Source organism: Salmo trutta, chromosome 3, assembly GCF_901001165.1.
Source record: "Salmo trutta chromosome 3, fSalTru1.1, whole genome shotgun sequence".
Taxonomy (NCBI): Eukaryota; Metazoa; Chordata; class Actinopteri; order Salmoniformes; family Salmonidae; genus Salmo; species Salmo trutta.
In genome coordinates, this window is record NC_042959.1 from 32,246,445 (window position 1) to 32,258,481 (window position 12,037).

At 52.1% G+C, this 12,037-nt stretch overlaps 1 protein-coding gene across 2 annotated transcripts in view; it reads right to left on the bottom strand.

Annotated features, from left to right (window-relative positions):
• The window catches only part of drp2 (dystrophin related protein 2), a 202,217-nt gene that overhangs the window by 41,733 nt on the left and 148,447 nt on the right, over positions 1-12,037 (bottom strand). For both annotated transcript variants that reach the window (XM_029731055.1, XM_029731052.1), the window contains exons 11-13: positions 11,250-11,311; positions 10,530-10,604; positions 3,802-4,006 (exon numbers count right to left, since the gene is read on the bottom strand). In XM_029731055.1, coding sequence (XP_029586915.1) covers positions 3,802-4,006; positions 10,530-10,604; positions 11,250-11,311 — 342 coding nt within the window. The remainder of the gene's footprint in view (positions 1-3,801; positions 4,007-10,529; positions 10,605-11,249; positions 11,312-12,037) is intronic.

Here is a 12,037-nt window from a genome sequence, read left to right on the forward strand (position 1 = left end):
CAAATACATTTACATAAGCAAACAGACACATAAACTAAGCCTTTACACTGAAAAAACAAGGGGATTAGTGGCAAGAACAGATCCATAAACAGTGTTCTCTGGCCAATGGCAAGGCCACAGAGTTGGGTTGGGACTGGGAGAGCTGTGTCCTGACTTAAATGGGTCACATTATATCTGTGTGTCTGGGAGGCACAGGGACACTGCCACTAGAGTCAGAGAGAGGGAAGGACAGGGCTGCTGTTACTGGCTTTAGGTGGGAGCATTGCTGCTTTTCTTTTCTCTGCCTTGACTGTCAGGAGGGGATTACAGTCATTTAAAGAACATTAGAGGCAGTGGGAGTCAATGTCAGTGGGAGAGACACACAGAAGCACTGCCTTTAATGTGTGACAAAACAGGAGTCAGGAGACTGCAGAGTCCATTAGGCAGTAGGAGGCAGTAGGAGTACATTAGAGGCAGTGCGAGTCTATGTGAGAATATAAGGAATGTTAAAGTCACTGGGGAAACATTATAGGCAGTGTGAGAACAATAGTCAGTGTGAGAACATTAGTCAGTGTGAGAACATTAGAAACAGTGTGAAAACACTAGAGACAGTGTGAAAATATTAGTCTGTGTGAGAATATTAGAGTCAGTGTGAGAATATTAGAGTCAGTGTGAGAATATTAGAGACAGTGTGAGAATATTAGAGTCAGTGTGAGAATATTAGAGTCAGTGTGAGAACATTAGAGACAGTGTGAGAATATTAGTCTGTGTGAGAATATTAGAGTCAGTGTGAGAACATTAGAGACAGTGTGAGAATATTAGAGTCAGTGTGAGAATATTAGAGTCAGTGTGAGAACATTAGAGACAGTGTGAGAATATTAGAGTCAGTGTGAGAATATTAGAGTCAGTGTGAGAACATTAGAGACAGTGTGAGAATATTAGAGTCAGTGTGAGAACATTAGTCAGTGTGAGAACATTAGAAACAGTGTGAGAACACTAGAAACTGTGTGAGAACACTAGAGACAGTGTGAAAATATTAGTCTGTGTGAGAACATTAGAGTCAGTGTGAGAACATTATGGTCAGAGTGAGAACATGAGAGTCAGTGTGAGAACATTAGTCAGTGTGAGAACATTATGGTCAGAGTGAGAACATGAGAGTCAGTGTGAGAACATTAGAGACAGTGTGAGAACATTAGAGTCAGTGTGAGAACATCAGAGAATGTGTGAGAACATTAGAGAACGTGTGAGAACATTAGAGTCAGTGGGAGAACATTAGAGTCAGTGGGAGAACATTAGAGTCAGCGTGAGATTATTAGAGACAATGTGAGATTATTAGTGTCAGTGTAAGAACATTAGTCAGTGTGAAAACAGCATGGTCAGTGTGAGAACATTAGTCAGTGTGAGAACATTAGAGACATTGTGAGAACATTAGAGTCAGTGTGAGAACATTACAGTCAGTGTGAGAACATTAGAGTCAGTGTGAGAACATTATGGTCAGTGTGAGAAGATTAGAGACCGTGTGAGAACATGAGAGTCAGTGTGAAAACATTAGAGTCAGTGTGAGAACATTATGGTCAGTGTGAGAACATTAGAGACCGTGTTAGAACATGAGAGTCAGTGTGAGATTATTAGAGACAGTGTGAGAACATTATAGTCGGTGTGTGAACATTAGAGTCAGTGTGAGAACATTAGAGTCAGTGTGAGACCATTAGAGTCAGTGTGAGAACATTAGAGTCAGTTTGAGAACATTATGGTCAATGTGAGAACATTAGAGTCAGTGTGAGAACATTAGAGACAGTGTGAAAATATTAGTCTGTGTGAGAACATTAGAGTCAGTGTGAGAACATTAGAGTCAGTGTGAGAACATTAGAGTCAGTGTGAGAACATTAGAGACAGTGTGAGAACATTAGAGTCAGTCTGAGAACATTGGAGTCAGTCTGAGAACATTAGAGACAATGTGAGATTATTAGAGTCAGACCTAGGGGGAGGCAGGGGGAGACCTAGAGGGAGGCAGGGGGAGACCTAGGGGGAGGCAGGGGGAGACCTGGGGGTAGGCAGGGGGAGACCTAGGGGGAGGCAGGGGGAGACCTAGGGGGAGGCAGGCGGAGACCTAGGGGAGGTAGGGGGAGGCAGGGGAGACCTAGGGGAAGCAGGGGGAGACCTAGGGGAGGCAAGGGGAGACCTGGGGGGAGGCAGGGGGAGACCTGGGGGGAGGCAGGGGAAGACCTGGGGGGAGGCAGGGGGAGACCTAGGGGAGGCAGGGGGAGACCTAGGGGGAGGCAGGGGGAGACCTAGGGGGAGGCAGGGGGAGACCTAGAGGGAGGCAGGGGGAGACCTAGAGGGAGGCAGGGGGAGACCTAGGGGGAGGCAGGGGGAGACCTAGGGGGAGGCAGGGGGAGACCTGGGGGAGGCAGGGGGAGACCTAGGGGAGACCTAGGGGAGGCAGGGGGAGACCTAGGGGAGGCAGCGGGAGACCTGGGGGGAGGCAGGGGGAGACCTGGGGGGAGGCAGGGGAAGACCTGGGGGGAGGCAGGGGGAGACCTAGGGTGAGGCAGGGGGAGACCTAGGGGGAGGCAGGGGGAGACCTGGGGGGAGACCTAGGGGAGGCAGGGGGAGACCTAGGGGGAGGCAGGGGGAGACCTACACACACATTTCTCCTGTCTCAAAATCACTCTGACCCACCTACTCTCCAAAATAACCAGAGAAAAGACTGGGAAAAAATCTGCTTGTCTCTTTAGTAATACTGAGAACACAACACTCCATAACAGTCTGTGTGTAGACCTCTAGATGATTACAGCTCACACACACACACACACACACACACACACACAGATCCCAATGCATGCTCAGCTCATTCACATTCACAACCTGCGTTTATCGGAAAACAAAAAAGCAATTACAGGGAATGCATGTAAAGGGTAAAATGCTGATTTCCACTCATTAGCAGCAGGTAGTTAAGGGCTGCAAAAAAAAATTATAGTGTTTAGAAAAAAAATTGGGGTGTTTTTTTATATTCGCCGGGAATTGTGCCTCTCAGATTGTCCTCTGAGAGGCACAAGGGCTTGGCAGTTGGCAGAGAGAGATGGGGTCAGGGCAATCAGAATCAAACAGACGAGGCTTTCTGCTGGGGCTCAGTGGCCCTGATTGGACACCTGCCCGCTTGATTGAGCTACAGCCTCTCTGTGATCCTACTCACGACACAGCCTCCCAGGCACAGAGCGTACTTCACCAATGAGACGCCACGCTGAGAAGGCTCTCAGCCAATTCCAGCATTGGACTAGCAGAGAGTGATGGACCTTGATTGTGGGAAAACGGTGAATTTGGCCAAGGATATGTGAGAGGTTATATTAGCAGTAACGCTAACTGCAGGGGTTACGAGTATCACGCATAGAACAGTGCTGCATATGAAACAGAGATGACAAAAACAGAGTTATTTGGTTCATTAGAACATAAAAGCTCAAGGTGGCACTGACAAGTAGCTAACAACACAAGTGGAATGAACAGTCACAAATTAGATGAAGAATAAACTGTATATCTGAACACAAATCAACGCATAACTCAAGGTCATGAAATAGGTTCTTGACTGAAACCGGCTAAATAACCTTGGCGAAAGTAGACGTGTTGTAAGCGGGAGTAATCTTCATCTTACTGGCTGAGTAGTGTTTATTTTCTATTTCCAACCCCTTAAAGGTAATATAAGATCAAGTACCTGTCCGACATTGTCGCACTGAGCAGCCAGTTACAATACATGACCTGGTCTGGTTGATGTCATGTAAGGTTCAGGGTCAAGGGTCAAGGTTAAATGTCAGTGGTCAGTAGTACCTGTCGTAGACATTGAGCAGCCAGTTGAGGCACATGTCGACACAGAGAGGGATGTTGACCACGATGGCCCTCCTCTCCTCCTCCAGTCTCTCATACAAGCCGGTCAGAGCATGGATCATCTCCACCACATCCATCATATGTTCCCCATGCTGCATATCCTGCTCCCTGAACACGTCCACCACACTCACCAGTGTCAGCAGGTCCACTGGATGGGTACGCGCACGCATGCACACACACACACACACACACACACACACACACACACACACACACACACACACACACACACACACACACACACACACACACACACACACACACACACACACACACACACAGAGACCACCAGGGACAGCAGAGTGAAGGAGAGAACACTTATTCAACTTTTCTCCCACTTAAGTGCTGACAGATTGTGAGAGCATCAACCCAAATGTGATTTTGTTCCTCTAAACTAATTTGAATGGCCATCCCAGGCTGGGCAGAGGACTGGAGATAAAAGTGTGTCCTCTAATGACAGGTGGAATTGAACAGGGAGATAAAAGGGTGGCAGAGGAGAGGACATGGCTGTAGTGGGTTAGGGTTGGGAGAGGAGAGGACCTGGCTGGAGTGGGTTAGGGTTGGGAGAGGAGAGGACATGGCTGGAGTGGGTTAGGGTTGGGAGAGTAGAGGACATGGCTGGAGTGGGTTAGGGTTGGGAGAGTAGAGGACATGGCTGTAGTGGGTTAGGGTTGGGTGAGTAGAGGACATGGCTGTAGTGGGTTAGGGTTGGGAGAGGAGAGGACATGGCTGTAGTGGGTTAGGGTTGGGAGAGTAGAGTAGAGGACATGGTTGGAGTGGGTTAGGGTTGGGAGAGGAGAGGACATGGCTGGAGTGGGTTAGGGATGGGAGAGGAGAGGACATGGCTGTAGTGGGTTAGGGTTGGGAGAGTAGAGGACATGGCTGTAGTGGGTTAGGGTTGGGTGAGTAGAGGACATTGCACGTAGTGGGTTAGGGTTGGGTGAGTAGAGGACATGGCTGGAGTGGGTTAGGATTGGGTGAGTAGAGGACATGGCTGGAGTGGGTTAGGGTTGGCAGAGGAGAGGACATGGCTGGAGTGGGTTAGGGTTGGGAGAGGAGAGGACATGGCTGTAGTGGGATAGGGTTGGGAGAGGACATGGCTGTAGTGGGTTAGGGTTGGGAGAGGAGAGGACATGGCTGGAGTGGGTTAGGGTTGGCAGAGGAGAGGACATGGCTGGAGTGGGTTAGGGTTGGGAGAGGAGAGGACATGGCTGTAGTGGGTTAGGGTTGGGAGAGGAGAGGACATGGCTGTAGTGGGTTAGGGTTGGGAGAGGAGAGGACATGGCTGGAGTGGGTTAAGGTTGGCAGAGGAGAGGACATGGCTGGAGTGGGTTAGGGTTGGGAGAGGAGAGGACATGGCTGTAGTGGGTTAGGGTTGGGAGAGGAGAGGACATGGCTGTAGTGGGTTAGGTTTGGGAGAGTAGAGGACATAGCTGGAGTGGGTTAGGGTTGGGAGAGTAGAGGACCTGGCTGTAGTGGGTTAGGGTTGGGAGAGGAGAGGACATGGCTGGAGTGGGTTAGGGTTGGGAGAGTAGAGGACATGGCTGTAGTGGGTTAGGGTTGGGAGAGTAGAGGACATGGCTGTAATGGGTTAGGGTTGGGTGAGTAGAGGACATGGCTGTAGTGGGTTAGGGTTGGGAGAGTAGAGGACATGGCTGGAGTGGGTTAGGGTTGGCAGAGGAGAGGACATGGCTGTAGTGGGTTAGGGTTGGGTGAGTAGAGGACATGGCTGTAGTGGGTTAGTGTTGGGAGAGTAGAGGACATGGCTGTAGTGGGTTAGGGTTGGGTGAGTAGAGGACATGGCTGTAGTGGGTTAGGGTTGGGAGAGTAGAGGACATGGCTGTAGTGGGTTAGGGTTGGCAGAGGAGAGGACATGGCTGGAGTGGGTTAGGGTTTGGGAGAGTAGAGGACATGGCTGTAGTGGGTTAGGGTTGGGAGAGGAGAGGACATGGCTGTAGTGGGTTAGGGTTGGGAGAGTAGAGGACATGGCTGTAGTGGGTTAGGGTTGGGTGAGTAGAGGACATGGCTGTAGTGGGTTAGGGTTGGGAGAGTAGAGGACATGGCTGGAGTGGGTTAGGGTTGGCAGAGGAGAGGACATGGCTGGAGTGGGTTAGGGTTGGGAGAGTAGAGGACCTGGCTGTAGTGGGTTAGGTTTGGGAGAGGAGAGGACATGGCTGGAGTGGGTTAGGGTTGGGAGAGTAGAGGACATGGCTGTAGTGGGTTAGGGTTGGGAGAGTAGAGTAGAGGACATGGCTGTAGTGGGTTAGGTTTGGGAGAGGAGAGGACATGGCTGGAGTGGGTTAGGTTTGGGAGAGGAGAGGACATGGCTGGAGTGGGTTAGGGTTGGGAGAGTAGAGGACATGGCTGTAGTGGGTTAGGGTTGGGTGAGTAGAGGACATGGCTGTAGTGGGTTAGGGATGGGAGAGGAGAGGACATGGCTGTAGTGGGTTAGGGTTGGGAGAGTAGAGGACATGGCTGTAGTGGGTTAGGGTTGGGAGAGGAGAGGACATGGCTGTAGTGGGTTAGGGTTGGGAGAGGAGATGACATGGCTGTAGTGGGTTAGGGTCGGGAGAGTAGAGGACATGGCTGTAGTGGGTTAGGGTTGGGAGAGGAGAGGACATGGCTGTAGTGGGTTAGGGTTGGGAGAGGACAGGACATGGCTGGAGTGGGTTAGGGTTGGGAGAGTAGAGGACATGGCTGTAGTGGGTTAGGGTTGGGAGAGGAGCGGGCATGGCTGTAGTGGGTTAGGGTTGGGAGAGGAGAGGGCATGGCTGTAGTGGGTTAGGGTTGGGAGAGGAGAGGACATGGCTGGAGTGGGTTAGGGTTGGGAGAGTAGAGGACATGGCTGGAGTGGGTTAGGGTTGGCAGAGGAGAGGACATGGCTGGAGTGGGTTAGGGTTGGGTGAGTAGAGGACATGGCTGGAGTGGGTTAGGGTTGGGAGAGTAGAGGACATGGCTGTAGTGGGTTAGGGTTGGGTGAGTAGAGGACATGGCTGTAGTGGGTTAGGGTTGGGAGAGTAGAGGACATGGCTGGAGTGGGTTAGGGTTGGCAGAGGAGAAGACATGGCTGGAGTGGGTTAGGGTTGGGTGAGTAGAGGACATGGCTGGAGTGGGTTAGGGTTGGGAGAGTAGAGGACATGGCTGTAGTGGGTTAGGGTTGGGTGAGTAGAGGACATGGCTGTAGTGGGTTAGGGTTGGGAGAGTAGAGGACATGGCTGGAGTGGGTTAGGGTTGGCAGAGGAGAGGACATGGCTGGAGTGGGTTAGGGTTGGGAGAGTAGAGGACATGGCTGTAGTGGGTTAGGGTTGGGAGAGGAGAGGACATGGCTGTAGTGGGTTAGGGTTGGGAGAGTAGAGGACATGGCTGTAGTGGGTTAGGGTTGGGTGAGTAGAGGACATGGCTGTAGTGGGTTAGGGATGGGAGAGGAGAGGACATGGCTGTAGTGGGTTAGGGTTGGGAGAGTAGAGGACATGGCTGTAGTGGGTTAGGGTTGGGAGAGGAGAGGACATGGCTGTAGTGGGTTAGGGTTGGGAGAGGAGAGGACATGGCTGGAGTGGGTTAGGGTTGGGAGAGTAGAGGACATGGCTGGAGTGGGTTAGGGTTGGGAGATGAGAGGACATGGCTGTAGTGGGTTAGGGTTGGGAGAGGAGAGGACATGGCTGTAGTGGGTTAGGGTTGCGAGAGGAGAGGACATGGCTGGAGTGGGTTAGGGTTGGGAGAGGAGAGGACCTGGCTGTAGTGGGTTAGGGTTGGGAGAGGAGAGGACATGGTTGGAGTGGGTTAGGGTTGGGAGAGTAGAGGACATGGCTGGAGTGGGTTAGGGTTGGCAGAGGAGAGGACATGGCTGGAGTGGGTTAGGGTTGGGTGAGGAGAGGACATGGCTGGAGTGGGTTAGGGTTGGCAGAGGAGAGGACATGGCTGGAGTGGGTTAGGGTTGGGTGAGTAGAGGACATTGCTGGAGTGGGTTAGGGTTGGGAGAGGAGAGGACATGGCTGGAGTGGGTTAGGGATGGGAGAGGAGAGGACATGGCTGTAGTGGGTTAGGGTTGGGAGAGTAGAGGATATGGCTGGAGTGGGTTAGGGTTGGCAGAGGAGAGGACATGGCTGGAGTGGGTTAGGGTTGGCAGAGGAGAGGACATGGCTGTAGTGGGTTAGGGTTGGGAGAGTAGAGGACATGGCTGGAGTGGGTTAGGGTTGGGAGAGGAGAGGACATGGCTGTAGTGGGTTAGGGTTGGGAGAGTAGAGGACATGGCTGTAGTGGGTTAGGTTTGGGAGAGGAGAGGACATGGCTGTAGTGGGTTAGGGATGGGAGAGGAGAGGAGAGGACATGGCTGTAGTGGGTTAGGGTTGGGAGAGTAGAGGACATGGCTGTAGTGGGTTAGGGTAGGGAGAGGAGAGGACATGGCTGTAGTGGGTTAGGGTTGGGAGAGGAGAGGACATGGCTGGAGTGGGTTAGGGTTGGGAGAGTAGAGGACATGGCTGTAGTGGGTTAGGGTTGGGAGAGGAGAGGACATGGCTGTAGTGGGTTAGGGTTGGGAGAGTAGAGGACATGGCTGTAGTGGGTTAGGGTTGGGTGAGTAGAGGACATGGCTGTAGTGGGTTAGGGATGGGAGAGGAGAGGACATGGCTGTAGTGGGTTAGGGTTGGGAGAGTAGAGGACATGGCTGTAGTGGGTTAGGGTTGGGAGAGGAGAGGACATGGCTGTAGTGGGTTAGGGTTGGGAGAGGAGAGGACATGGCTGGAGTGGGTTAGGGTTGGGAGAGTAGAGGACATGGCTGGAGTGGGTTAGGGTTGGGAGAGGAGAGGACATGGCTGTAGTGGGTTAGGGTTGGGAGAGGAGAGGACATGGCTGTAGTGGGTTAGGGTTGCGAGAGGAGAGGACATGGCTGGAGTGGGTTAGGGTTGGGAGAGGAGAGGACCTGGCTGTAGTGGGTTAGGGTTGGGAGAGGAGAGGACATGGTTGGAGTGGGTTAGGGTTGGGAGAGTAGAGGACATGGCTGGAGTGGGTTAGGGTTGGCAGAGGAGAGGACATGGCTGGAGTGGGTTAGGGTTGGGTGAGGAGAACACATGGCTGGAGTGGGTTAGGGTTGGCAGAGGAGATGACATGGCTGGAGTGGGTTAGGATTGTGTGAGTAGAGGACATGGCTGGAGTGGGTTAGGGATGGGAGAGTAGAGGACATGGCTGGAGTGGGTTAGGGTTGGCAGAGGAGAGGACATGGCTGGAGTGGGTTAGGGTTGGGTGAGTAGAGGACATGGCTGGAGTGGGTTAGGGTTGGGAGAGGAGAGGAGAGGACATGGCTGGAGTGGGTTAGGGATGGGAGAGGAGAGGAGAGGACATGGCTGTAGTGGGTTAGGGTTGGGAGAGTAGAGGACATGGCTGTAGTGGGTTAGGGATGGGAGAGGAGAGGACATGGCTGTAGTGGGTTAGGGTTGGGAGAGTAGAGGACATGGCTGTAGTGGGTTAGGGTTGGGAGAGTAGAGGACATGGCTGGAGTGGGTTAGGGTTGGGAGAGGAGAGGACATGGCTGTAGTGGGTTAGGGTGGGAGAGGAGAGGACATGGCTGGAGTGGGTTAGGGTTGGGAGAGTAGAGGACATGGCTTGAGTGGGTTAGGGTTGGGAGAGGAGAGGAGAGGAGACACTAAAATACATTTTAGATGTGCTTTTGTAGAGCCTTCCTCAATCATCCATACCAAGAGGGAGGGAGGGAGGGAGGGAGGCAGGGAGGCAGGGAGGCAGAGAGGCAGAGAGGCAGGGAGGCAGGGAGGCAGGGAGGCAGAGAGGCAGAGAGGCAGAGAGGCAGAGAGGCAGAGAGGCAGAGAGACTCAGTAGTTACTATGGCAGCATGGCAATTAATTCTCCTAACGACACGAACTAGCAGACCAGCACACGATGAGGCGGGCTAGAGAGAGAAAAATAGAGAGAGAGAGAGAGGGGGAGAGAGAGGAAGAGAGAGAAAGCAATAGGAGGGTATCGTTTTCAGCGGTCCATTTATGCTGTGCTTTCGCAGGCCATTTCCCCGCATCGGAGAGAGAGGGTTGGGTTGGAGAGAGGGGTGGAGAGATGGACAACGGAGAGAGAGTGTGTGAATGGAGAGAGCGTGGAAAAGGATGTGAGCGGCCAACCATGGCGAAGCATGGCCGCAGGGCTGACTCAGGGTCAGGTGGAGCCAAGGAAGGAGGGAGGGAGGGATGGAGGAGAGGAGGAGAGGGGGGATGTCTGGAAAGTGGAAGATAAGGCTACTACGCTTGATCCTGGAGGACACATAAGCACGTTTATGCCTCACTCATCCACATGGCCTTGGCTAATTACCTCCCCTCATGTAACTTAACTGGGCCAATTAATGAGTTTAATTAGCATGTATGACAGTGATTTAGTCCTAACGATGGATAGAAAGGGTTGTAGCTGGTTGGATGAGGAGTTGCAGCTAGCTAGTTAGCGCTAGGCTAATCAATGACTTCGATTGGTAGTGGTGACCTTGGTGGCAGATATACCCTAGGAGTTAAGGAAGGGAATGGGCAACTCCTGATCTCACTAATCATGGTCTAAAATGGAAGACCTTTTCTGTCTGAATTAGGTGTGTTATAGCCGGGCTGGAACAAAAGCCTACACACACTGCTCTGGAGCTCCAGCTTTCTCACCCAATGAAGGAGGTTTTAAAACACAATACGTACATCTCAGAGCCTTCTGCACCCGCCGCAGCTTCATGGCCGTCCGGTACGCTGAGAACTTGATGTTGTTTAGATCCGCTAATGAGGGAGGGAGGGAGGGAGGGAGGGAAAAAATGAAAAAGAGAAGATCAGAGGATGAGGACAAGAGAGAAAACAAACCCCCTCTCTACCCCCTTCTACTCTCCCTTCCCCTCTCTCTCTACCCCCTTCTACTCTCCCGTCCCCTCTCCCTCTCTCGCTTCCCTATCTCTCCATCTAACTCTCTCTCTCTCTCCCTCTCTCCATCCTTCCCCCCTCCCACTGTCTTCCTCCAGATGAGACAGACCACCCCTCGTCTGCCCTCATTCTCCCCGCATTTATCAGTCCGTCAGTGAGTCATTAGCAGGGGCCATGTTGCTACATAATTCCGCTCCCTCCATCCCTGATAGCATCTCAACGTGTGTGTGTGTGTGTGTGTGGACACACCCACTCAGATCCCATTAATAAAAGGAGTCCGATGCCATTTAATCACAATTCATTTAAATGTAGGAAATAGATAATCACAGAGCCGGCAAATTGGTCCCGCAGGTTAAGGAGACCAGTGTCGTCCATCTCGGGGGTGTCTGAAATACGGGGCCTTAATGAGGTACGGGGTGACGGTGGCGAGGCCCCTGCGGAGGTGGCCGGTGAGGACCTACGTTGAAAAAGCTCAGAGGGGGAACTCTTTAATTGTCTCTGTCTTACCCAGTGCCTGGTACAGCTCCGTCATTTTTGGATGATCCCAGCATGTCGTCTGGCCCTGATGGCTGAGGGAGTTGAGGAAGGGAGAGGGGAAAGGGGAGAGTGGAGAGGGGGAGAGGTGGAGAGCAAAGGAGGACAGAGTTACAGGAGGAAAGAGTAAAGTAGTTGGAGAAGAGGAAAAAAGAAACAGAGCAAAGAGAAAGAAGAAGAATTTAGAGAGAGGGTGGGGGGAGCAGAGGATAGTGTAGAGAGGAGGAAGAAAAGAGAGACAGGTACAGTGTAACAAGGGAGAAAGTAGACAGAGTTGTTTCCAATTCTGAGTTTATGAACCTGCAAAGCTCAGACACGCAGCAACAACAAGGCAGTAGGACCAATGTTCCACTGCGGTCACTCCTCACCCTTCACTGTGTACCAGCTGCTACTACCGCTTCACCCTACTGCTCTGACAGAGCTACGGCAACCATGTAAGAGGCTTCACACAGAGAGCTGCTACTGTCTCTACACTTCATTAAACAGACAACCTATCTGAGCACTCAACCCAAATCCCTGCCAGCAACTGCTACACGGAGCAGCGCAGCGCAGGAAAAGGAAAATATATAGGGGAGAAAAAGATAGCCAATAAATAAATGACGAGCACAGTTAAATAAATGAGCGAGCCCCGAGCAGGAAGTTTGCCAGGACCCCGGGGCCACTTCACTCCAGCGCTCGTTATTACCTGTGTAAGACTGTTGGAATCGATTAGGTGCCCGACAGAGGGCCCATCAGATATTCCCCTCCAGTGGCACAATTAC